Source organism: Glarea lozoyensis (genome assembly GCF_000409485.1).
Source record: "Glarea lozoyensis ATCC 20868 chromosome Unknown GLAREA8, whole genome shotgun sequence".
Taxonomy (NCBI): Eukaryota; Fungi; Ascomycota; class Leotiomycetes; order Helotiales; family Helotiaceae; genus Glarea; species Glarea lozoyensis.
This window is the reverse complement of record NW_007361003.1, coordinates 29,421-54,757: the sequence shown is the minus strand read 5'-3', so window position 1 is coordinate 54,757 and position 25,337 is coordinate 29,421. Positions and strand designations below refer to the sequence as shown.

General features: G+C 46.7%; 11 protein-coding genes across 11 annotated transcripts; 5 read left to right on the top strand and 6 right to left on the bottom strand.

The window, feature by feature from the left end:
* Positions 1-520: 520 nt before the first annotated feature.
* On the top strand, positions 521-1,357 carry GLAREA_11390 (Ribosomal protein S5 2-like protein; the record flags this gene model as incomplete). The annotated part of the gene is made up of 1 exon (XM_008089533.1): positions 521-1,357. The coding sequence occupies one exon, from the start codon at positions 521-523 to the stop codon at positions 1,355-1,357; it is 837 nt and encodes a 278-aa protein (XP_008087724.1).
* A 1,308-nt stretch (positions 1,358-2,665) lies between these two features.
* On the bottom strand, positions 2,666-4,766 carry GLAREA_11389 (Ankyrin repeat-containing protein; the record flags this gene model as incomplete). Its single annotated transcript, XM_008089532.1, has 3 exons — positions 2,666-3,763; positions 3,813-4,290; positions 4,345-4,766. The coding sequence occupies 3 exons, from the start codon at positions 4,764-4,766 to the stop codon at positions 2,666-2,668; spliced, it is 1,998 nt and encodes a 665-aa protein (XP_008087723.1).
* A 1,170-nt stretch (positions 4,767-5,936) lies between these two features.
* GLAREA_11388 (uncharacterized protein) lies at positions 5,937-7,451 on the top strand (the record flags this gene model as incomplete). Its single annotated transcript, XM_008089531.1, has 1 exon — positions 5,937-7,451. One exon carries the CDS (start codon positions 5,937-5,939, stop codon positions 7,449-7,451), a length of 1,515 nt encoding a protein of 504 aa, XP_008087722.1.
* A 489-nt stretch (positions 7,452-7,940) lies between these two features.
* GLAREA_11387 (Cytochrome P450) lies at positions 7,941-9,792 on the bottom strand (the record flags this gene model as incomplete). Its single annotated transcript, XM_008089530.1, has 5 exons — positions 7,941-8,316; positions 8,385-8,950; positions 8,989-9,452; positions 9,508-9,658; positions 9,712-9,792. 5 exons carry the CDS (start codon positions 9,790-9,792, stop codon positions 7,941-7,943), a joined length of 1,638 nt encoding a protein of 545 aa, XP_008087721.1.
* Positions 9,793-10,162: 370 nt separating this feature from the next.
* Positions 10,163-11,791, top strand: GLAREA_11386 (beta-lactamase/transpeptidase-like protein; the record flags this gene model as incomplete). The annotated part of the gene is made up of 1 exon (XM_008089529.1): positions 10,163-11,791. One exon carries the CDS (start codon positions 10,163-10,165, stop codon positions 11,789-11,791), a length of 1,629 nt encoding a protein of 542 aa, XP_008087720.1.
* Positions 11,792-12,804: 1,013 nt separating this feature from the next.
* On the bottom strand, positions 12,805-14,827 carry GLAREA_11385 (MFS general substrate transporter; the record flags this gene model as incomplete). Its single annotated transcript, XM_008089528.1, has 4 exons — positions 12,805-13,337; positions 13,418-13,603; positions 13,651-14,517; positions 14,569-14,827. The coding sequence occupies 4 exons, from the start codon at positions 14,825-14,827 to the stop codon at positions 12,805-12,807; spliced, it is 1,845 nt and encodes a 614-aa protein (XP_008087719.1).
* Positions 14,828-16,684: 1,857 nt separating this feature from the next.
* GLAREA_11384 (Glutaminase/Asparaginase) lies at positions 16,685-18,463 on the bottom strand (the record flags this gene model as incomplete). The annotated part of the gene is made up of 2 exons (XM_008089527.1): positions 16,685-18,093; positions 18,310-18,463. The coding sequence occupies 2 exons, from the start codon at positions 18,461-18,463 to the stop codon at positions 16,685-16,687; spliced, it is 1,563 nt and encodes a 520-aa protein (XP_008087718.1).
* Positions 18,464-19,419: 956 nt separating this feature from the next.
* Positions 19,420-20,639, top strand: GLAREA_11383 (NAP-like protein; the record flags this gene model as incomplete). Its single annotated transcript, XM_008089526.1, has 3 exons — positions 19,420-19,507; positions 19,654-20,442; positions 20,494-20,639. The coding sequence occupies 3 exons, from the start codon at positions 19,420-19,422 to the stop codon at positions 20,637-20,639; spliced, it is 1,023 nt and encodes a 340-aa protein (XP_008087717.1).
* A 735-nt stretch (positions 20,640-21,374) lies between these two features.
* On the top strand, positions 21,375-22,019 carry GLAREA_11382 (Acyl-CoA N-acyltransferases (Nat); the record flags this gene model as incomplete). The annotated part of the gene is made up of 1 exon (XM_008089525.1): positions 21,375-22,019. One exon carries the CDS (start codon positions 21,375-21,377, stop codon positions 22,017-22,019), a length of 645 nt encoding a protein of 214 aa, XP_008087716.1.
* A 308-nt stretch (positions 22,020-22,327) lies between these two features.
* GLAREA_11381 (uncharacterized protein) lies at positions 22,328-22,624 on the bottom strand (the record flags this gene model as incomplete). Its single annotated transcript, XM_008089524.1, has 1 exon — positions 22,328-22,624. The coding sequence occupies one exon, from the start codon at positions 22,622-22,624 to the stop codon at positions 22,328-22,330; it is 297 nt and encodes a 98-aa protein (XP_008087715.1).
* A 69-nt stretch (positions 22,625-22,693) lies between these two features.
* GLAREA_11380 (Protein kinase-like (PK-like)) lies at positions 22,694-23,924 on the bottom strand (the record flags this gene model as incomplete). The annotated part of the gene is made up of 3 exons (XM_008089523.1): positions 22,694-23,593; positions 23,642-23,718; positions 23,774-23,924. The coding sequence occupies 3 exons, from the start codon at positions 23,922-23,924 to the stop codon at positions 22,694-22,696; spliced, it is 1,128 nt and encodes a 375-aa protein (XP_008087714.1).
* Positions 23,925-25,337: the final 1,413 nt, after the last annotated feature.

Below are 25,337 nucleotides of genomic sequence, written 5' to 3'. Positions count from 1 at the left end.
TTTGGATATTTCGAATACGGCGACTCATCGTTTGACGTGTATATTTATCCTGCTGTAACGTATGATGATTTAAAACACCTTTTGGCTTATGGATACAAATTGAAATTTGTTTCTCAAATTCCGCTGAATCTGGCTCTTCTGAATTTACTTAGCAAGTCTAGAATCTGTAACTGCAGTGCCTCTTACCGCGTCAATATCAAAGGTCTGCATTTTGAACGGCTGTGAAGGTGGATGACTGTCTGGATCACCACTCTTTCCATGCGCATCAGTCATCGAGTCTCGATACCCAGCCATCATACATACAATCTGTCAGCTCAGACTGAAGATCGACGCAGAGACTAACATATCTTCAATTATGTTCAAGAGTTGTAAAGAAGTAAGATGGAGCGCACGCTTGCACACAGAGTCGATGTCGTCCGAGGTTCCACTGACGTCTACAAGCGAACCCCACCATCCACCCTAGCACAGCAACGACAACAAACGGCGAACATCATTCCTCGAACAAGACTCTGCTACGAGAATGAGCGAAGACCTCCTTAATGAGGTCGAAGCAATAAATTCGATTTACGGTGACCTCACCCTGAGCTCTGATGTTGACGACCATGGTGTTTACGTTCTAAATCTCCCACAGCATGCCGTCGCATTACGGCTTCAATTTCCATCCGACTACCCATCCGCACCACCGACCATACTTGGTACGCAAAGCTCTGGAGAGAGAAAGGGAGAGGCCGCACAGTTTGTGGAGGAGTTCCGCGATGCAGTGGGGAGGCTCTTTCAGCCAGGGGAGGTTTGCCTGTTTGACGCGATTGAGGAGGTAAATAGCAACCTGGCCGAGACGACGACAACGGACGAGGTGGATAATTCCGGAGATGGAAAAAAGACAAATGAACCCACAGAGTCGACATCCATACAGCATGATATTCTTCCGACGTCTTCAATTTCTCCTCCCTGGGTCCTCTCGGAAGTGGTCATCGAATTAAAGTCCGTTTTCGTCGCACGATGCGCGCAAGTCTCTTCACCAGACCAGGCCACGCAGTATCTCCAGCACCTGCTAGATACAGACAAGAAAGTACGATCCGCTACACATAACATTACGGCATGGAGGATCCAAGGCGAAAACGGGGTTACGTTTCAAGATTGCGACGATGATGGGGAGACGGCGGCTGGTGGACGAGTCCTGCATCTGATGCAGTTGATGGATCTGTGGAATGTTATGGTGGTCGTCACGAGATGGTATGGAGGACACCAGTTGGGTCCAAAGAGATTCAGTATTATCAATACTGTTGCTCGCGATGCTTTTGTGAGAGGAGGTTATGTGAGGGAAGATACGTCTGCGAAGAAAAAGGGGAAGCATTGAGAACCTTGCAGCAATTTCCGACTTCAGCTATACACATTGCATGAGGCGAGAAACGGAAATTGGGGGTCCCTCTTGTCGATGGTATAATGTCATAGTCCATCCGGATACTCTTGGCTATTTAGTCCCTTTAGCCCATCAACACGGGTTTCTATCTGAGATACGGCCAAACGTATGGCGGATTGCTCCAGGAACCAACTGTGTCGAGGCAATAACTATCACATCATTCACTTCTCGTCTGAGAAGCAAGCCCATCTATGTCAAGTTTGTTCGATTCTTGAAATATTCAGAACAATGTTTTGTAACCACGATCATCAGCCCTTGATATCCATCGACGAAGGGCACATGCGAGAACATCCTCCCTAACCCCCCGCCTCCCTGCTGTTCGCCCATCTTCTGGTCATTGCTGTTATGCGGGACAGGAATGCTTTCATCGTGTGGTGATCTTGCCCATAATTCATTGGGACTCGGAAATAATGTTTGTGGTACACTTCTATGACTAAAACTGCCGAAAGCCTCTTCAGAACAGCCGCTATGAAGAAGAGTTCCCCCACCCTCTTGTTATCGAACCAACAGGACCAGAGTGCATCGTGGACGGAGAACGAAAGGCTGTCGTCTGGCACCACCCCGAATCGTGGAATCCCAATCCGTACCTATTGTAGAAACAATATCTTCCAATTTCTCCACGCAAAAATACTATTCTGTTCTTCCTAGCTTTACCGCGAACCGCCCGCTTTCACCCCGATCAGCTTCCTCGACCAAACCTGCGCAAAAACCCTGGCTGTTGGTGAATATTGTTATGGACAGGGGCGGAGCAAAACACCAAGAAAGTCAAAACACAACTCAACCACAACCAAAAGCAAAAATTATCACCGATGAACAAAATGGCAAAGACTTACGCTTCCCAGACCGACCAGGGTTGCTGCTTATCTCCGAGAGGCCATGTTAATTCCCAATAGTTGGCATCGTCACACCATTATTGCTCTCGCCCACCTCCCTCCCTAGTGGTCCCGTCGGACTTTTCAGGAGGGTACCCAGCCCCTAAGAATTAACAAGAGTTGCGGAGGTAGGTCCATTGTAGGTGGGGTCTTTAAACGGAAGACTATTGGATGCTGCAAATTTGCATTTTTGTAAATATAAACGTTAAAAGTTGGACGGTGAATGTGTGAGTCAGAGTGCTGGTGGAGGAGGGGGGACGAGTGGTGAGTGAGGATTGTAGACATGTCTACCCGGGTACTGATGAAATTTTGCGGCCAGACAAGTCACGGTACTCCATTCAATTGGATGTGGTTTAGTTATTGGTAAAGACATTCAGCCCATCTCGAGTTGAATGTTTGGGATACTTTCTACAGTTTCACTATATCTTTGAGACCAGCTGTATGTTACACTGAGCTTGCCAAGTGGTTCACAGTTTCTGTACAGATAACGACCAAAGGCATCTCTTTCGCAGCCTCCTCGCTCTTCAAACCAACGACCGGGTGGTTCGTATGACACGCTCTGTTCCTTCCAGGTGTCCTTGACAGTGATGGCAATCGTTTCACTGCCATGCTCAAAGCTGCATTTGCGCTCTATCATTGGCCTGTAATGCTTCACGTGTACAACGGCACCACGGTTGTGGATCGCGTGCTCTGTCTGGAAGTATTCAGGGAGGCTCACACCAAGACCTTGAAGAAGTCGTATCCACTCAAAAATTGCAACGGCTTTGTGGGCTTCGTTATCAAATCCTTTGTAACTCAATATGTCATCTAGTGGGGTAGCACCAAATGAATCTTGACAGTGCAAGTCCGCACCGTTCTCGATATACTTGGCGATGACCTTGAGCGAAGGTTGGATCGGATATCCCAGGTACACATATTTCTCCATTCGCTGTGCTTCAATATGCAAGAGTGTACAGGACCTGTAAAGATTCCAAGCTGGCTGGAATGGTTCATGAAAATTTGGTGATAATCCATTCTCCAGTGCTACAAGCAGAAGCTCAGCACTGTTCTTCCAGTATTGGTCCGCTAGGCTCCAGGCCAGATCATCATGCTTCTCTCTAGAAAAATGCTGAAGGTTGATGAGAAACTCGTTCTGCTGCTCGAGTAGATACCGGAAAGGCCCCACCGGACCCGAGTATTCATGGAGTGCACTCCAGCCTGTGCTTGAAAGATCTAGTGGATCGTACAAGCCTTCTTCAACAAGGACCCTAATCATGTCTTGAATTTTTGACGCCGAATGCGGAACCTCTGGCGCCTGCAATATTCCAAGTTCTTTTTTCTTGTGAGGGAGATTACTCTGTGATGTTCGCCCACTGAGGGCGGAAATTATGTGAAGTGGACTCCAGCCATTTCTTACATCGACGGCTTGTTTGTTACATCCTTGCTGTAAAAGCCATCGGCATAAATCGACTTGGGCGTGCATCGCAGCAACCTATTTCATTTCGGTCAGCTCTATGGATGGTAAGTTATTTTTGACTTACATGAAGAAGACTCCAACCCCACTCAGTTGTGTCATGAACAGTAGCTTGCGACTCAATCAACAGAGATCTAATTGCTCTTATGTCGCCTATTCTGCATGCATTAATTATTGGGGCGGAATCCGGCACAACTCGAATAGGGGTGCATTGATATTCCCTTCGCAAGCTTTTGTTTACACACATTCCTGCAAGTCCACATTTCGATAGCCAGGCTGATGGAAGGATGGTCCACTTTTGTATTTGGTGCCCCTCCGAGGCTATAATTTGACCATCTTTGACTTGGGATACTCGTAAAGCACCCGAATGATGGTTGTACAGTCCCAAAAAACATGACAATGAGTAGTTATTATGTGCGACGTAGTCTTTCGTAACACGAGGAGCACACTTGATCCCTTCTTGCTTCGGGTTGTCTGGCACTACTGATTCGTCGGAAGCAGCCTTTTGAGCGATATTGTCTTCATTTTTCGCATGCTGCATTATTCTGCAAGCAGAGTTAGAATTTGCGTGGGATAGAACCTCGTCATATGACACTTACAAAATATGGCTTGAAATCATTAGATTTAGCATAGTCTTTGCTCTTTCAAGTTTCCTGAAGATATCATCCGTTTTGGTCTTTCGCACATACGTCTTGACAGAAGTCCAGCACTGTTTACTCTTTTTCGCATAATGTATTTCTCTCTGTATTGTTAAGAAGACGTCCTCAAGTTCCGCGGCGACCTTGCCGCAATAACTCAGGGCTTCAGTGCTAATCGTTTGTTCGCCGAAACTCCGGTCTTTTTTTAATGTCTGAAGGATTTGAGCCAGTAATTGAAGTTCCGTGACAGCGTCTCTGATATTTTTGGGGAAATCCCGCACAGAAGAGCAAAAGTCTGAGATTTTCTGTATTCCCGTCAACGTTTCACTCAGAGCTTGAATTAGTGTCAAGCTTCCACTGACTATCCCAAGCACCTCTGCCATGATTGAAGAGTTTGTTATCGAGTCGGTGTTGCAATATATTATTAGTAAGAAGAACCGATGCGGCTCAAATGTTGGAAAAGAATTGCCAGAGCAATTGAATGTGCTGACATTTTTATCATGACGGCAACCTGCATAGCCTCACTGGCCTTGCGGGCGACTGATGCGTTTCAGTGACCAATCATCAAACCTCATTGAAAGCTGTCTCACCCATAGGTTCGGCAAGGGAGAGGCTGTGAACCCGAGATTCGTCCTACATCACTAGGCAGTCTTCGGTGATAATACTCCCAGTCACCCTGTTCGTGGCCCATGGCAAAGAATTGTCGCCAGAACCTGAAAGACTCTAGGAAAATGGATTTGTTTGAACACAAATATGTATCAGCTGAAGGAACCGTGATCTCGCATTTGTGCCCCAAGTGTGAGATCCTCCGTTTTCGGAACTTATCTGAAGTCTCTTCAATTCCTGACCCGAAGCTGACCTCCCATCTCTATGATCAACCCGGAGAGCCATTTCGACCAAATTGGGCAGAACACACTGATTTTGGCATTCCATCCTTCCTTCCAATACACAATACTTTCGATGAGCTTGAGCAGTCCGCTAGCGATGGTTGCCATTTCTGTTTACAGATGGTCTTTTCGTTCTCTGCAGAGGATCTAGCGAAGTTCAAATTACTAGGAAAGACAGATGTTGGTAGAAAAGTATGGCTTGAGTATAGAGAATCAAAATCACGAACGCCGGGCTCCGGATCGAACTTGGGAAAAAGTCTTTATCTTTCATATGATCGAACTTACAGAGTTTTGAATATTATAACCCCAGGTTAGTAGAAGCTTCCGGCTTATGAACTCAACCAGATTTAACTACCTAGGTATTTAGGGAGCCCATTACGTGAAGTCGGTGGCAAAATTCGACAATGTGATATACGCAGCCTTGCAACTGACAACTGGCATACTGGAAGCAAAACAAACCTTTCATTCGCTCTGAAATGGATGGAAAATTGTTTTAGAGACCATAAGGTCGTTTGTGGCTCAGTCTCAGCTGCGCCGAAGCTTCCAAAGAGAACGATAGACGTGTCTCGATCGCCTGTACTACATGTTAGCAACGGAGAAATGGCGCCATATGCAATACTCAGCCACTGCTGGGGCAAGAATAAAATAAAGCCTGTCAGAACAACGATGGAAAATCTCAAAGAACGATGCACATCAATACCATGGAATTTGTTTCCAAAAACGTATCAGGATGCAATCGAAACAACAAGAGCGTTGAATTTGAGATTCCTGTGGATTGATTCTCTGTGCATTATCCAGAAGTCTATCCCAGGTCCCGATTCAGAGTCATCAAAAGACTGGTTGGAAGAGAGCTTGAAGATGGGAGAATATTATGGCAATGCAACCGTTTGTATCAACGCCGCACACGCTACGGATGATACCGTGGGCTGCTTCGTAAAACGCAATCCGCTAAGTACGTTTCCTTGCAAGATACAGATACAATTACCTACCGACACAAAGCCTGAATCGTTCACTTCTTGTGTAGGTGAAGTCTACGAGCCACTTTACCACTGGAGTTTACCACATCGAAGATCTGAAGCTAATACCCCTTTGAATCGTCGAGCATGGTGTCTACAGGAGTCCACTATGTCCATCCGTATGCTAAATTTCGAAGCAGAGCAAATGACCTGGGAATGCCATGCGGGTCAAGCAAATGAGGTCTGTCCGGCTGGTACTTCATTTCCAGGAGGCTACACATATATTCCAACAATGAGAAATGTAATCGCACGAGCTAGGGCTGCGAAGTTTAATTCAGAGCCATATTTCGACAGGAGAAATACTTCCATTGGACATGGATATCCCTTGTCAAACTTTGAACCGATCACTTCGGATATGAAAGAGGGCGACAAGGCGTGGGATGATATGTGGAAGGCCTGGAGAGATACAGTGCAAGATCTTACTCGGCGTGACATATATACCGGATGGGACTTGTTGCCTGCCATTTCTGGAATCGCAACAACCATACAACAGATCCTCAGCTTTCCAGAGGAACGCTATCTTGCTGGTATATGGGATGCTGATTTGCCCAGATCACTACTATGGATGACCCAAATCAGAAAACAACTGGCGGGATCTGATCATCCAATAAAGCAGCCCCAGCGAAACGGCAGGAGTCCGACATGGTCATGGGCATCAATTGACAACGGAAATGTTGATTTTATGAACATTTGGGTCGGCGCAAAAGAGCCAGCTAACCCTTTTACTGTTCTACATCCTCCCAAAATAGTACCGATCGAGGGCTCTACTCGCTTCGGACAAATACAGTCGGGACGATTGTACTTATCAGGTTATCTCATACTCGCACGTGTTGGAGGAAAAGACACGCGCCGGTCTGATGAAGAAATGCCTCGGGAGCTATTCAACCGCTCTTTTCTAAAACTCGAAGACCCCCAGAATAAGGATGGGGTGGGATATTTTGCGGCTGATGAGATAAACAAGCCGGTGCAGGATATTTGGATCTTGCCCATAAGGGTATATTCCCTCCGTCGGAATCTGGATATAGTTGCTGGTTTAGCTCTTGTGCGAACTAACAATCATGATGGTGATTTCGGATATGAAGAATACAGTCGATTGGGGATTGTATATCAGGTGCCACTGACTTGGTTTCTTAACACAACGGAGGAAAGTCTGGTGATCGTGTAGATACTAGGACTCTAAAAACACTAACGCAACAAATTAAACGAGGGTAGGCTCCTGTACACATTTCCGCAAAAGTACAAGTTTCAACATAATGCAGTTCAACCGGCAGTGGCAGTTAATTCTACTAGCCTCTTGACTGAGCTGTCTTGATTTGAAGTCTACAGTTTGCGTTATAACCCAATTGGCGTTGCTACACCTTGAAATATAATGGATATGTACCACTTATCTTGTTAATCACTGCGGGCTGGGATATACAATTCGCCGTTAAATTGATTTCACAGTCTCACCAACAGCTCCATTAGAACTCAAGTTGAGGTTTCTGACCATTTCAAGTTTTCAAGGTCGCAGATTTTCTAGCGCCGTTCGAAGAAAATTTACTGATCCAAATAACTATCCTTATCAAACACCATCCGAATCTTAAAATGATGGTCAGAATGGCTTCCTCACGCTATCAGATGGCCCTTTCGACTTCGTCTCAACTCAGCCGCCAGCTCAGTCGACACGTTTGCGAAACTGTACCATGGGCCCATCTTTGATCGAAATCCAAGCATCCCGCAGGACAATGTGATTCTTGTCTCTTGATCCCCATCCGAGCTTCGACGAACCTGCACCAAGATTATCTCCAGGCACGAGTCGAGCATCCATACGCCAAAGAGTTCTCGCAACGGTGATAAGAAGCTCCTCCATGGCAAACTTTTGACCTACACAATTACCTGCACCGATGGTGAAAGGGTTGAATGCGGATCGAGCACGAGCGACATCTTCTGGAGTCACCCCAGTGCTGGAATCCGCAATCCATCGTTCAGGTCTGAAGGTCCAGGGATCTCCGAAGCTTTCTTCGTGGTGCATTATGGACCATTGAGCGACACTACTTGTGTTAATACCCGCTGAAATCCCATCCTCAACATCCACCATGGGAAATGGAAGCAGACTTACCCAAGTTGAGTCCCCTCAGGAAGACGGCCCCCTTCTATTTCAAGGCCGCCTGGTAACACTTCTCGCACTAAATCCGCAACTCCAGCCGGCGCAGCTCGGAGAACCTCATCAATACATGCCTGGAGGTAATTGCAGGACGAAAGCGTTGTTCCCACCTGTATGTCCTCGGCACGATCGAAGGCTGTGCGAATCTCTTTCACAAGCTTTTCGTACACCCGTAGGTTTCTAGTAATGTAGAACCAAAAGCCAACGAGAGTGGTTGCGGTGGTATCAGACCCAGCAATGATAAGTAAGTTTGCTTCCGCATAGAGTTCATCAGTATTATACCCGGGGTTGCCTAACTCGTCTGTCGCGTTAAAAAGATAATGAAACAAATCATTTCGGCCTCGACCTTCCTCCGCGTCCGACCTTTTCAGCACCTCTTCTTCTTTCTGTCGACGTGCGACGTTTGCTTCGACAAACTCGTAGTACGATCTGATGTTCTTGGGGAGCATGCTTTCAAAAAGGCTATCGAGTCCTCTTGGTTTCAACCAGACCCAGAACTTCATCATCGGAGATTGAGTGATCTTCAATTATTAGCCGCTTTCAATCTATGATACTAGACCATACTTGCCGGATACATAAACTGCATATACTCTGCAATGGTGTGCGGCATGTGTCTAAATTCATTTTCTCCAGGTTCCTTGAGCTCAAAAGATTTTCCAAAGCATAGGTCACCCATGATGTCAAAAACAAGATAATCTGCCATTTTCGACATGTTCTTGGGTGATGTCCATTCTTTGCCGTCGTTGTCTGCAAGAAAGACCTCATTCCAGCGATCGACGTGCTCGCTAACAAATCCTGCGGCCGAGCGTATGGCTTTTTCCGAGAATGCTGAGTTCAAGACTCGTCTCTTGCGTCCATGTGCAGATTTGTCAATTGTGGTTAAGGTATTGATATTCTGAGTGTTTCTTGGCCAAATTTCATAGAACTTTCCTTTTTTAACGTTTGCCCTTGAGTTGTAAATCGTACGATATGCGCTTGGGGAGTTGAACAGAACACCATCGGGCTTGAAGCGGAATGCATCACCTGTGCAAAAATTAGCCTCAACATTAGCACCATGTAACTCGACATAAAACCTTACCGTATTTCTGATGGCATTGCCAGATCCAGATGTGTCTATAGCCTGTAGTCGAGTGATAAAAATTGGGCCATGACGAGATCTTTGCAAAGAACGGCCCGGGGTAATTGGCTAACGGACTGAAATAAAGGGAGTAAATTGTATATACGAAGTACTAGAGATCTTGGTCAATTTTGAGGGATTGATTTTCTAATATGAAGTACTCACGTAGAATAGAATTGGTATGACGCTTAGGGTGAGCCAGTCAAGCGACACCGGACTGGCAAAATCTACCAACATAGCGAACATATTTGACTTAATTCGAGCAATTGAATCTTGTACGACTTGAAACCTGATAGAGAAACAAATTTGTAAAAGATCAAAAAATTAAGGGGATTTCCATGACTGGGTCTTTGCAGCTGAAGTTCAAGACACCCAACATCCAAGAAGTTGGAAACAACCTTATCAGCCCAACATTATAGACTCACCAACATAAGCTTACCCCAACATATTGCCACGTTCGATGTTGGTCTTTTACGACCTCACCAATTGTTTCCCTCAACATCCCGCCATCGGAACCAGCATCTTAGAGTGTACGAGCAATGGTTCCTAATTGACGCAGGTGGCTTTGATAACTCAACGCGCTAAGACTTCAGAACACTGTCCGACAGTTTACGAAATGAAAAGTCCGTCAAGAAGCGATGCACTCGCTGAGAAAATTCACAACCTGAGCCCAATCATCTCAGGACTGCAAACGATCAGCGGTTCTCCAGGCCTCTCCATCGGCGTGCTTCTTCATGGCGAAGTAATCTACACTGGACACCACGGCCGGAAAGACATAACCAAATCTGAACCGCCGAACGATGATACGTTATATCACATTGCATCCCTAACAAAACTGCTCACTGCGGCTGCAATCGGGGTCCTCATTGACGAGGGAAAGCTTCACTGGGAGACTCGAATTCGCGATGTCCTTCCCGAATTCAAGCTTCGAAAAGACATCGTCGGCCAAGAAGCAACCTTAATCGACGTCCTCTCTAATCGTACTGGAATGACCTTGGGAAACGCATTCTGGGGCCTTCGAAGTGGAGAATTTCTGCTCCCCAAAGACCAGGTCGTTCCGACGAGCTGCGACATCCAAGCCGTTCGACCATTCCGCAAGAGGTTTCTGTATACGAATTGGAATTATGCACTGGCAACTGCGATTATTGAAAAAGTTACCGGGAAAACGTTTGGCGAGTTTGTCAAAGAAAGACTTCTGGATCCGTTGGATTTGAGACGAACGACACTTGGCGATCCAGGGACAGATAATGTGGCTATGGCTCATGCTATCTATGACAACGGCACAGCTTGTAAAATCCCATTTCCGAATCTCTCGGATGAAACGGGAATGGCTGGTGGTGCTGCTGGGAAGAGTTCTATTAGGGATCTTTTAATCATGTATAAATCACTGCTTTCCGCCTACAAACACCAGCTCAAATCAGGATTAACGTCAACACCTGGATCACCATTCAAACAACTCAAGACTGTCTTCGCGCCACATATCGGTATCAACGACCAACAGAGCTATTGTTTGGGACTCTACAAAACCACACTCCCTGGAAACATCGGTATCGCGAGTCTCAACCACGCATTCCTAGGCCCAAAGAATAAACCATTCTCTGGCGCTCTAAACCCCGGCATAGAAGTCTTCCATCATACAGGCAATCTCCCCGGCACCACAGCGTCAATGTTCCTCCTCCCGGCTACACAAACAGCAATCGTAGTCCTCACAAACTCGCTGCCTCTCTCAGACCCCACAGACTTCACAGGCCGGCTCATCTTATCAGCCCTCCTTAACGAGACACGGCCGACGAATTTCCCAGACCTTTCGAAGATGGTGAGGCAGAATCAACTTCTCGCCTACGCTAAGCTCATTTCTCAGCTTGAAAAGGGTAAGACTGGAGTACCGCCTCCATTCCCCCTCTCTGCATACGCAGGCGTCTACTTCAATAATTTGGGCAACTACAATGTGCAAATCATACCCCAGGGCTCTGGTCTCCTAATGATCGTTCAAAATAAACCACACACGCGTTTCGCTCTCTTGCCTTACGATGGCAACACCTTCTACTGGCCAGCGAATCGAGAACGAGAACTTTGTGTGGACCACGGGTTTCCGGTTCTTAGTGCTGGGTTCCACAAGATTGTATTTACCAGTAATACTGATGATGTTGTGGATAGGTTGATTTGGGACTGTGATCCTGGAGCTAAACCGAGTATTTTCGAAAAGAATTGGAATGGTAGTATGGCTAGGGATGTCAAGCTCTGATGGGATGAAGATGGGCAGAATGGAAAATGTAGCGTGGGGAAATGTTTCCTTGAGCCAGTGGAGCAGTCATCCAGGATATAGATGGTCACAATAGTTTAATTTCAACCGTGGAATAGGAATAGAAATTTTTCTTTCGGTATTCTACTAGTTGCGTAAGGCTTCATGGAATTGATACAAATAGTATGGAAACTGTGCTAAGGTCACAACATCTTCTTCACCACTTGAAAAAGCATCGCGGAATTCGAATTCTAGTTCAAAAGTCTTCCGCCGTTCAGTCAGCCGGTCACCATCTCAAACCACACCTCCATTTTCCCATTTCTCCTCACAAAAACAAAATATAATCCCAACATCTTTCCCTCTCCCAACAAACTTGCGATAAAACATCAACATCACACGTGAATCACTAACATAGCAAAACGCCTAATCTTCCCTATCAGAGCCAACTCTGCTTATCACAACATCTTCTCGGCAGGCTGATCGATGACTCTTGCCTATCATGGCCTCATGCGAAGATTCACCAACTTGAGGCGATGCACTTATCAAGCGAACCCTGAATTGGCCCTGAAACATCCACTACTTACGAGAACGGATAAACGCTAGATTTACCCACTTAGCCTGGAGTGATGAAGTCTACTTAGCGAGGATGTTGGGAATGACGTCTAGCTATGTTTGTTAAGGGTGTCGAATTACAAGGTCTTCTTCGGCGCGTTCTGGCTCAATTGGATGTTTATCGAGTATCGAGTATCGACCTCTCTCGTGAATAGGTTTAGGATGTTGTCCAGATCTTTTATTCTGGGAACAGCACCAGGAATGACTGATATAATGATTCATGATTGCAATATGCTAGTAAAGTGGTTAATTACCCGATAATGATTAACTAGCATAACCCCCCGAAGACTCATCTACCACGCTATCCAAAGAATATCCAATGGTATCACCAAGATATCCTATTCCATACCCAATAACATCTCATCATATCTAATATGCAACACCAATGATCACGCAAGGACGGCCTACCCTTTGATCTCCCGCGCAACAGGCTGCTCCTCAGCAGGCGGCTCTTCAATATCCTTTGTGACGACCAAATGACCCGCAGGCAACATATTGAGATGGTCTTCCTCCTGATCCAACCCTCTGAAGATGAACCAAAATGCAATGCCTCCTACTGCCGCAATCACAGCCATCGACCCGTAATTCCAGACCAACAAAGGATCCGCACTAACCGACACGAACGCCTCGCCAATCGCAGCGCTGATGGCGTTGGTGAAGAGAGCGACAGACATAACAAGCGAGCGCATGTTGACGGGGGCTTTGGAGAAGGCGTATTCGAGGGATGTAATGGATGCGAAGATCTCGGAGATAGCGATGAGGACGTAGGCGCCGGTTTGGGCCCAGACGTTGATGGAGACTGGCTCGCAGGTTTCGCCGGTGGCGGGATCGTCGAGAGATGCGCGGTTTCCGCAGACGGAGTACTTGTAAATGTAGGCTTGGATTACACAGGCCCAAATCATGGCTGCGGAACCGGTGAAGAAGCCGGCTGTGATCTCTGTGGGGAGAGTAAGTATTAGAGCCATAAATTAAAGGAACACGGAAAGTAGGATTATTTTGAGGAATGGCGGAACTCACTCTTAATTGGAGTAAAGCGGATGCCATATTTTCGAAGGGCGGGGTAGATGAATAAATCGCAAATAGGAATGAGAATGATCAGGGCAAAAGGATCAAGATTTGATAGAACGTCGTTTGGAAGACCATTTAGTTTCATAACCGCAGCCTGAGAAGTCAGATTATTGTTGAGTTGATTGTAGGTTAGCCCTGTATTTTGTTAGATAGATAACAACACGCTTGAAAGTTTCACTTACAATAGATTGGAAACCAGCAGAAAACGGTGCAGGCAGCAAAACCACGTTTGACTTCATCTACCCATTTGTCATCAAAGGTCATCCAATGTGGTCTTGCAGTGGCGAGATTGGAAGGCTTGACATCCTCCCAGAATAGACCGTCGTTCATGCGTTTGTAGGTGGAAACTGGATTGATCGACCACTTGCCCTTCTGAGCCAGAATGAAAAGTCTCATTGCTTTGCTGAAAACCGATCCATTGGGTGGCTGCTGCTTGTACTTGTTTCTTCCATACAGGAGAACAAGAGGACAGAAGCACAGTAACACTGTTGGAAGCAGGAACGCCAACCAGAAGCCCACATATTTTTCGCAATAAACCATGCCAATCTGGCCGACCAGAGCACCGATGTTGATGAATAGGTAGAAGTAGCTGTATACTCTGCTTTGAGTAACGGCTGGATCAACAATGACACGTTCACCAGATGGCAACTCCTTCACAACCATCTTACTGAGAGGAAGCTGCTCAGCGATCAGGGGCGAGATATTCGGTTTGAATGCTCCAGTACCAACGCCCATTATGATAAGACCGACGATAAAAACACCCATAGACGTTGACGGCTTGGTGATAACGGGGGGAATAGCGGAGATGACAAGAATAATATGTCCAACGATAGCAATTCCCAAAGCGATCGCAATTGTCTTGTAGCGACCAAGATGAGCATCGGCAACATATGCGCCAAAGAGGGGAATGAGATACACCCAGAATTGGTTGAAAGTGGTAAGTCCGGTCGAGGTTCGTTGACCTTTATCAAGTGCGCCAGACTGTCCATCTTTGAAACCAGCTCCGGTACGGGAACCTTCAGGGAGAGGTTGTTGTATGAAGTTCGTGACTGATTATGTGAGTACAATGTCATGCACGGGAGATTCAGATGGTAACTTACACACAACAGTTGTGCCATAATACGAGAAACGTTCGCATAGCTCGATGAAGGCGACGGTGTATATGATCCATGGGATTTTGTCTGGAACTCTTCGGAGGGTCTGAAATTCCTCTTCTGTTGGCAACTCGCCTTCGATCTCCTCGTCATACTCGTCACTTCGGTAGACAGGGTGAGCAGAAGAGACCTCCTTGGTGGTCTGGCCTTCGCCAGGAACCACACTCGGTGGAACAGCCGCGATAGTTTCTGGGTTAGTCGTCATGATGGAAATTGATCGAGGGATGAGGATGAAAGAAGCCCGTGTGACTTGACGAGAGGTTAAATCGAGGGAGGGGTAGAAGCTTTATAATTGAGAAGGCTAGCTATCTTAAACCGAGTTACACAGCCAGGTTCACTTGAAGCAGGCAAGGCGGGAATGATTCCAACTACCCCGGGTCGCTTCACTCAGGTCCATGTGAGGTGAATGGTATGATGGAGCACGAGACCCATGCAAGCTGCACGACTATCTGCAACCATAATCGCACCTCGGTAGCTCAAGTTTTCAGCTCAATCAAGCCCTATCGGGAGAGCTGCTTACCATGGCCATGGCAATTCAAGGGCCACAATAAAACTACGGTCGAAGTATATCCGTTCTGCATCCTCGGAGGGTTCGTCGTACAACATGACTTGGATAATCGACGTCGCTAACCCGCCGAAGAGCATTTCGAATCGCATACTTACGCAGGCAAGGCCACTCCGCCACATATTTGCCCATGAAGGTTCATTAAGTTTGATACCAGAAGAGGAGCTGTTTCCAGGTGACAGACCAAGCCTTGTAAAGGTTGGCAAATGTTGGCAATGATTGGCAGGAGCTTGTGTTGACTACAACGAAAGGAGGGGTGAAAGCCAGGATCAGGCATTGGCTGGTAGAGAAAGGCCGATACTCAACTGCAGTGTAACATACTTGAATTGGAGACAACTCCAACACGCAATATAAGTTCCATGCCAGTTCAACCAACATGATTCGTTGAAATTGCGACGATACGGGAACAAATTGACGTTGTGAGGCGGGTTGATAAGGTGTTGGTGGAACGGTTGACAAGCAAGAAGGCAGACTTACCAGGACGTTGACTGATTAAGTCCATTGCTGATATGAATTAAAGTACGTGTTCCGAATAATGAGAATGTTTGCCATGAGTGGTACTCGACAGTAACACCACTGAATGCCCAATGTACAAACAAATAGAGTCCCCGAAAAGCGGATTTCAATGCATCGCTGAGGACGAGCAAAAGACTGTACGTTGCGAACAATGCTCGACAACGTACTTCAGTATGCTCCGAGTTTTGGATGATTGGTGGTGTGATGTGCCGTCGCCATGAGCAGCGTCTCGTCGGCGCCACATCTGTATTTACCCCAGAGATCTGGGCAAATGCCGTTGTGAAGAGAAAGCCTCAATTTGACCAATGAGGAAGGTGGTCAAGAAAGTCGAGTCCAGCAGCTGTCATGTGTTTTGCGCCGTATAAAGAGGTATTGAACTGCTCGTTCTTGAAACGCATAAGGTATGTGTTGTGTGCAAGTATCTGCCGAGAATGTTTGTTGCGGAATTGATATTTCTTCCCCGTGTCGACGTGTTCCTGTCCGCAAGAAAGCATATTTATTCATTTGCTCGCTAATGTCCTTTCTTCGACGCCTTATGAGAGCATCCGACACGGCAGAGCGTCGTCGGATCATCAACGGCGTGCGGCGTTCGGCGTGCAGCTTCATCCAACTTCAACAGTGCGATGGGCGTTTTTCCCGTCAACAACAGCCAAACATGCTAGGATTCGGGGTCGACATGAAGCAATCCACTCTGATAACCGGCTGGCTTGAAGATTGTCGACTCTGACACAGTCTAGGAGTACGGTACACATGAGGATGTTTGACTAGATTGGAAAGATAGATGGGAAGAGAGAGAGACTTCGAGATGGACGCTTGAAAAGACCAGGAGATAATTACGACACGTGACTCTACCCCGTTTAATGTCACGTGTCCGACCGCCAGTCGAAATTCGAAACATTTTTCACATGTCTACTGTATGCAAGGATATTCTAAATTTCCAGACCAAGGAAAAATAATATGCAACAGTTTTCTATCAAAAGGTCAGGTGGTCTCGTGGCCATTCACTTCTGCAACCCTTGGCCTCTTCCTACTCAAGTCCCCATTCTTTCTTTCAACTTCCTCAGCATGAAGATGACCACCAACTTCCTTCAATATTTCAACCATCTCTACGTTTCCAGCCTGGGTGGCTAGAAACAGAGGTGTATTCTTGGCTCGATTTCTCACATGGACGCTGGCTCCTCGATGTAACAATTCCCTAAGAACATCGGTATTCGGTCCTACAGCAGCGAGATGTAAAGCTGTATTTTCGGCGTAGTCTTGTGCGCCTAGAAGATCAAATTGGTCTCCAGTTAACATAATTTTGACCTTCTCAATATCGCCTGTTGTAATGGCGTAGCCTAAAGACGTGAAAGCGGTTTGCTGATCCGTGATGTGTGGTAGTTCCGACGAAGGATGAGAGAATTGCATCGAGGCTGGCGTTTCAGTCATCTCTCCTCGTAGAGAGAGTTGCATTTGAGTGGTGATATCTTGGTAGCTGACTTCCGGCAAAGCTAGCAGGAACGATAATTTCGTCAATGCAGCCTCCGTCGTCAAGTCATGACCGAAAACCACTCCAGCATTTCCTAACACCGTTGCTGGAGCGTACAGCGGAGAAACAGTTCCAGATTGGCATTGACTGACATTGACAATCACGATCCCCCGAGACACGGCTGCTTTGAAAATAGCTGTTAAGCTGCCGTCTTCACCACTGGGAGCATTGCCAGCACCAAATGTTTCGAGAATGAGTCCCTTTAGACCAGGGACCCGGAGGACGCCATCGATCATCTCTGGTTTTATTCCTGGGAATATTCGAAGACACGCTACATGGGCGGTATCGAGGTTTCGGAGGACATCGAATTTTGCAATGCTTCTTGGCCGCCTCACCAGATTCCAGTTGACCTCAACACCCATCGCCGTCATCTTCGCGAGTGGTGGACAATTTGGAGACCCAAATGCATCGAAAGATGACGCTGAGACTTTTGTGGACCTGTTTCCTCGGTACAGACTGTGATGGAAAAAAAGACACACTTCAGGAATCATAAAGGTGCCAGCAATGATAAGCGAACCAAGGAGATTGTCTACTGCATCTGATTGTAGAGCGAAAATGGAAGCTTGCGAACCGGTAAGAATGACAGGCTTCCCCAAATGAGAAAGCATGAAGGAAAGAGCTGAGCTGGTATAAGCTAGACTGTCTGTTCCATGAAGAATCACGAACCCGTCGAAGAGCGAATAGTTGTTCTGAACGGTAGTCGCAATCTGTGTCCATCCTGCGGAGGAAATGGATGATGAATCTAGCAGGACAGAAAATTCGTAAAGCGTATATCGGACATGGCGTGAGTATGTGCTAGGTGGTGTTCGTAGACTCGTAACATATTTTTTAGTTGTAGAATCGGTCATAATCGGTAATGGTTCTAGTGTTGATTAGCATGGACGGGACAGGACTCTGTATTGCAATGAGGTATGAGCTTGCAGCGATGTCTCATGGCTCGGATAGAAGAATCATAGATTATACGATAGTTCCATGAAATACATAGCAAGAGTTATACTTTTACTACATGAGATGGTGGAAGAAGCATGAGTAGACCATGAGAGAAGGAAATCAAAAATCTTGATAAATGCTCTCTCACCTGGCATAGATCCATCATTGAAAGAAGGCCTCGGCGCCATCCCTTCATTCAAAAATCCCCTAGCTGGAACCAGTCCATCAGGCGAAGACTTCATACAGATCGTTCCTCCAGTCATGATTATGAGGACGCGGCCCTCGGGATACTGGGCGGCCATCTTGTAACTATCGAGGAGATCCCAGACGTGACTGTCGCACGAGCAAAGTTAAAGAGGCCCGCACCCCGTCGTGACACACACTTGGTGGATTGCACTTTGTGTTTGTCTTGTCCAGAAATTTTGTTTCGCTGATTGGCAAAGGGACACTCGAAGGAACGGTCTAGATTCCACTGATAGCGAGATTTTTGCAGCTATAAAACTCTGCAAGCGATAATTGCACAAACTTCGCGGTACAAATAGTGATATGCAAGAATAACAGGCAATAAAAGTATATTGCAAGCCCTTGTCGATTCAGGTATGCAAATGAAATATGATGCTGCGTTGAAGGAAAATTCTTTAAAGGATATCACTACTTAACCTTGCTCGCAGAATGCTCGAGTAGTGGCGGGAGCGAGGACAAAGCTCGGAATGGAAATGCTTTATGATGATTCGCAGTACGCCCAGAATACCTTCCAACTCGGTTGAGTAACGGTGTCAAGCCAATACAGTCATGAATCGACATCTTATTCAAATCAAAAAACAAAAAGGTAAGAATTGTGCTGATGTGGACCGGTGAAGGACGACTTCACAAAAATCATGAGATTGGTTACATCCTGCTAGGATCTTCGAAAAACTTCCCGCAAAAGCTTGTGCACTGACACCTCAAGCTTCCGCTCCAAATCCAAAAACAACACCGAAATCAATACAGTTCTTCGCAAACATCTGCACAGAATCACAAAACCTGGCTCCTTTAGAATTTAATCTTTCTCTTCTCTTCAATTGACGCTGGTTGAGCTCTCGGCGCATCACATCAGCTTGGCCGATCAATATTCATTCAAAGCAAACACGGAACTGGATCACCAGCACAGCTCTCTACGGAACCGCGCATTTTTTACGCTCCATCACAAGAGAATCACCATTAATTCTTTGTCGGCCCCCCTCGAATGCAACCGCCATCTGCCTTTACCTCCGCAGCAATGTCCGCTGCGCTCGAGGATACACCCGTGTCCTACGAAGACCTGGCAGACCTTGAGCGCGACTTTGACGACGCTGAGACCGAGATCAGTGAGTACAAATATGTCTATAGAGCTGGGCGGTATAGTTTGCCCGTGTCTCGTCCATTGCGCGTTTCATGGAAACTTGCGGGACGCGGCCATCTTGCGCCTCCAGCCAAAGAATGTCAATAACTGACTCACTCGTCTCTACCACAGTTCGTCAACAAGTCGCCCTGACCGCACCCCTCTACGAACGTCGCAACAAGATTGTCTCGCAGATTCCCAATTTCTGGCCGCTGGTCCTCGAACAAGCTCCACCAGACATCGATCAATACATTCAACCTTCTGATTCCGCGCTTCTCCTCTCCCATCTAACCTCGCTATCCGTTGACCGTTTCGAACTCGATCTCTCCTCGAAACCTATCACAGGCGATCCTCGGTCTCTCAGCATCCGTTTCGAATTTTCTGAAAACGAGCTTTTCTCAGACAGTGTTTTGGAAAAGAAGTTTTGGTATCGCAGATCCAAGGATGGTTCAGCTGGTCTAGTCAGCGAGCCGGTGCGAATAGAGTGGAAGAAGAATAAGGATCTGACTGATGGACTACTGGACATGGTCTGCGATGCTCGGGCTGCGGAATTGAAGACAGCAACTGGGAATACGGCGGCACACAATGGTTCGAAGTTGTCACCAGAGCAAGAAAAGCTAAAGACCAAGATTGATTCTACTGGTATGGGAGGCCTTTCATTCTTCGCTTGGTTTGGATTCATTGGGAGAAAGGTCAGCGCAGAGGAAAGCGCAGAAGCGACAGCGAAGGATGAAGAGAGCAGGAGGTCGCGCGAAGCCAAAAAGAGTGCTGCACCAAATACGGATGACGTTGTGGTGGTGGAGGATGACGAAGACGAAGAAGATGAGGATTTAGATATGGGCTTAGAGATATTCCCCGACGGTGATGAGCTTGCCATTGCCTTTACTGAGGATTTGTGGCCGGGCGCCATCAAGTATTTCAGTACGAGTACCCGTCCCCTTTCACGCAATAGACAAAGCTAATCTCAAGAAGCACAAGCACAAGAGCAAGATGCGCTTTCTGACGCCGACTTTGAATCTGGCGATGAAGAAATTAACGGTCTTCTGGAACAGTCTGCTACTGACGACAGTAGCTCCGACGACGGTAACAATAGGCCAGCGAAGAAAGCACGTCGTTGAAAATAGAATGAACAAAATGAGAGCAGAAGGACAAGACATTCAGGCCAGATGTGTGCCTAAAATAAATCTAGTCGGTTGCAGGAATTCAAGGAGCATGGCGCAGTTGCAATCATGCATTATACGGATACCCAAAAGTCAATATACTTTTTGTTTGTTTGGAAAGTTGCGTAATGTGGTCGCTCGTTCTGTCGCTGGCTTCAGCGGTAAGTCTATTTACATCCCACTCTCTGCTCTACTCGTCGTTCAACTCGCTATCCCACTTACAAGGATGGGCATTCGCAATAGTCCCTCGGGAAATTCACGATATCCCCCACCTAGCAGAAGATTTAGCTCCCAAAAATGGTACCTGCATCGACAGCTTTTCCCTTTCTACCTTACTAGCCCGCTACTCAGAATCATTCTCGTCAAGCTTTTTCTTCCCATCAACCTGTCTTCACTTTTACAACGAAACTTGTCTGTAATCTCTGTCATCAGTAATTTTTCATCTGTTTGGCTTAGACACCCGGTAAGGCTGTCCTAGTGAGTCAGTTCCCAATCAATCAAAGCTGAATTTCATTGGCTAAGTAGCCTTCCAAATTCGGACAACTCCCCGGTCGTCCAACTCCATCGGCATGCATGCTTACTTCCACATACAATATCACGAGTACGACTCATCCTTCTTTTACATTTAAAAGTCGAGCTCATCCCTCTATTCCCCAAACCACTTCAATCTTAAAAACACATTTCTCTTCCACAATGACGGAGTCCCAAACCTATTCCACGCCAGAAGGCACACCTTATATCCCCATCCAAACCAAATCAGCAGAGCAAATATACCTCACCTCGCTCTTCAAATCCGACGCCCAAAACATGACCAACCTAATGAGTACCGAGTCTGTAGCCCTCGCCCTCATCAGTCCCCCATGGCCTTACACCATAGCCAACGCCGAATGGTGGATCAACAACAGCCTATCTGGAAAAGGAGACTTACCTATCTGCGCTATACGCGCTGGCAACCCAGGACCAGAGGGAAAGTATATCGGTGGCCTCGGTGTCATTCCCCAGGACCCAACGGGCTTCTACCATCTCCCCGGTCGCAAACCTGAAGGCTGGGAAGGGGAGCCGGGAAGTCGTAACGTCGAGATTGGATATAGTCTGCTTCCTGAGTATCAGGGTCGAGGCATCATGCGTCCGGCTGTTAGGGCTGCGGTCGCCTGGGCGAGGAGGGAGTGTGGCGTCCAAGATGCGATTATTGTGGTTGCGGAGGGGAATGAGAAGAGTAGGGCGGTGGTGGAGGGGATGGAGGAGTTTGTCAAGATGGAGGGGTCGAAGTGGGAGACTTGGCCGGAGAGTAAGGGGGGGATGAGGAGGGAGTGTTGGAGTTGGGTTTGGAAAGCTTGAGGGTGGTGAGGGGTTTAAGAGACGGATGGTGTTCAGGTGTGAGGTTGAGAGGGTTCATAAGCTATGGCAGATCCATATGTTTTTCTCTGTCCTTATGAGGTACAGGTTCGAGCAGGCGCGCATGGATGGTTTCAACGATAGACCGAGGCCATTAAAATTCGATTTTCATGTTAGTCATATTTTATGTATTCGTGGTTTTTCTTGCGTATCCGCCGGAATTTATGCTATATTCCAAACGGCCAAGCCTTCCTCCAAGCGTCCGCTTCATTCTCATCCTTCGCATACTGTTCAATCACCTGGTCTCTCATCTACTCTAAAGCATCCAATGATTCATAGTAAGTCTCACTCTTCACGAGCCCCTGTTCAGGAAACAAATCGCCGATAGCCGCCTGAACGCTTCGTATAGCTGCCATGCCTTCGCTAGCGCCTTTGCTATCTGCCTCTATCATCTTTCGTTCTTCCTCTGAAAATGATAATGGAAACGGCGCGCCATTCGAGGCTGGAAGTGTGTCCCAGATGGCTTCCAGCTCCACCAGTTGTGCTAAATAGCTTGCCTCGCCGTCAATCAACATATTCCTCGGCAGGAGTAACAGAAGAAAGCTCATTGTTTGTTGGAACTCCATCGCAGTGTAAAGAAGTGGCATCCGGTGTTTAGCAATTGTTGTGTACATGAACTAAAGCATCTGATCCATGTGGAGGTTTCGCCTTCGCTTCTGTTCTCTCTCCTCCATGGATTCTATGTCTTTAGGTAATCTCGGTCTTTCCAGACCTTCCACCTGCGGGCCTTCAAAGTCGAGGAATTGAGGTTGGCGGGTGTGGAAATATAGCGGTGCCAGCTCCGTAGATTGCCAGTCAATTATACCGACAATTTCGGTTGGCTTGGACGGATTGACGAATACATTCGCAACATGTAGATCACCGTGCCATAGATGAGAGGTTCCAATGCTCTGGTCTTGCGAGAGGAGGTGTTTGATGAGCTGTAGATAACACTCCAGCGCCTTCAGTTTTCTGTCTTTTGTTGGCTGATATGTCCCTGGTCCGCAAAGTGTTATAGGTGATTTTGGAAGCTGGGGAAGTTGTTTCACAGACGCGATTTCTCGGCGTCCTATTGCCAGATGATAGTCTTCTAGACTGCTCCGTTGAACATATGTTAGCAACGTACTTTCAAACCGACAGATAATCTTACAGGGCCCTCGGTCAAACTCGACTGTTGATCGCTTGTTGTCAATCAGCTCCCTACCAGTTGATAGACCAATTGCAAATCTTGAGGTTTCGATCTCGTTCCCTTGACCATCTGTATAGGTCATGTTGGTTGCGTATTCAGAGCCCAGATCCGCTGCGTAGTACATGCTGCCGTACATTGTAAATGATGTTGACGCCCAAGTCTTTTGATAGCCTGCAATTTCTTTGACAATTGAAAGCCTGTCTTCGATTGGCATCGTCGGCCAAACGCTTTCTAATTCAACTCCAGGAACCCTTTCCATGATGGTGTATTGTGCACCCACGGGGTTTCCTTCTACCCTTGAGTTCCATGCCAATACTCTAGGCACGGGAGTTCCAAGAATGTTGCGGACCTATGAGTTGTCAGCCTAAAAATACATAAACCGACGTGACATACTCACGAAGTCCATTGTAGCAACTTCGCTCGCAGTCGTGTAGTGAGGAAGACCGGCGTTTGGATTCGGGATCTTTGCAACAACTGTTGCGACCAGTCAATATTGCCATGGTTAAGAACTTCATGGCGAAGTGAGTACCTTCATTGCCATCATCCATTGTAAGGAGCATGGACTTATTGTACATTCCATCAGGATACTTCTCAACTCCCACACACATATTTGCACCCACCGCCTCAGCGGCGACACGGCCAAGTTCATTCACATTGAAAAAAACGCGACGCTCTGACATTTCATACGCTTCATCAATGACGAACCGTCCGCGATTGTAGTTGAACAAGTCACCCTTGTATTTTAAGTCTGGTCGTTTCGTTAGCTGTATCAAACTAGAGGTCGTGGAAAGACTTGCCAGGTATGGTTGAGTAATGTTGTCAAAACGCGTGAGACTTTTCCCTCTCGAGGCTTGTATGATCCAGGCATTAACTCGCAGTTTTGGTATTGTTGTATTCCTACACATATATCTGCGTTGGAAAACAAACATTACCGTGTAAAGTCACGCCCACAAAAAAATACGTGGAGTTGTAAATTGTTGTACCTACAACAATAAATTCGCGTCGGTATCGTATCGCAGTGCACGTGATGCCAGGTATGTCAAATTAAATTTCCCTATTATGTTGAAAAGCAAGTTCGAAATCCATTGGCAACTCATGGACGAACTCATAATTTTTGATAGATTTTTTCTTTATGGAGATCGTAGTCGTGTTTAGGTTTTTTGGGATATATTAGCATCGAGAATAGTCAAGATCAAACAAATGGCGGATGTAGACAGACGTCTCGGCACCACTGCCTTTGGTTGATATTGAGACGGTTGCGAATACATTGAGCATGATAACCGCAATTTTACACCGGTCTCTAAGCGTGCCCTACCAGGTTACCCACTGTCTAGACTGATCCCAACTTTGGATCACCGGCGGGCAGTGTTTTTCTGAACAAGTGCAACAGGCACGGATGATAAGGGTGTAATTGCTGTGAGCACTGGAAGGCAAACGAATATATTTCAGGGTCTTCTTCTAAACCGATATTGTGCTTGTGAAGGCTTGCGACCTGGTCTGAAAGCGGCCGACAATCGTTAGTTCGTAAACCCGTATTCGTCGTAGCGTTGGTTTTATATCCACTTTCCTGTTATTTTGATCTGCGATGGCCAATGTAAGCTGAGCTTGTTGGCATTCTACGATACGGTGAGAATATCTTGGCCAATCCTCAACGTCTCTAGCCGAAGGAATATCTTCTTCGTCGTAGTAATTACCTTGAATACCATGAGCAGCTTGCGGAGCAGCTTTTTTTCTCTCCTGTACTAGTCCTCACTAGGCCGCTGGCATATTTTTACCCTGCCCAGAGCCTCCAATGAACGTTTTGTGAGTCGAGGATAAACTTCTGAATTAATGCATCAAGAAGCCATATAACTTATAGCCAAGTGAAGAGTCAATAGCATTTTAAAATATGCTCTCTCCTCACGAAAGCAAGAGGAAACCAATTGTTTTGGGCACCAGAAGTAAGCTACGCGGTGTTGGGATTATACTACCTCTGGACTCGAATGCGGAGTTTGGGCAAAAATGATCTGTACAATGAAGTTTCTCCATGAGCTTTGTGGGCTCGCAGTATCGTTGTGACCCCGGTGCATCAGATGTTCAGCTGGACTTTCCGG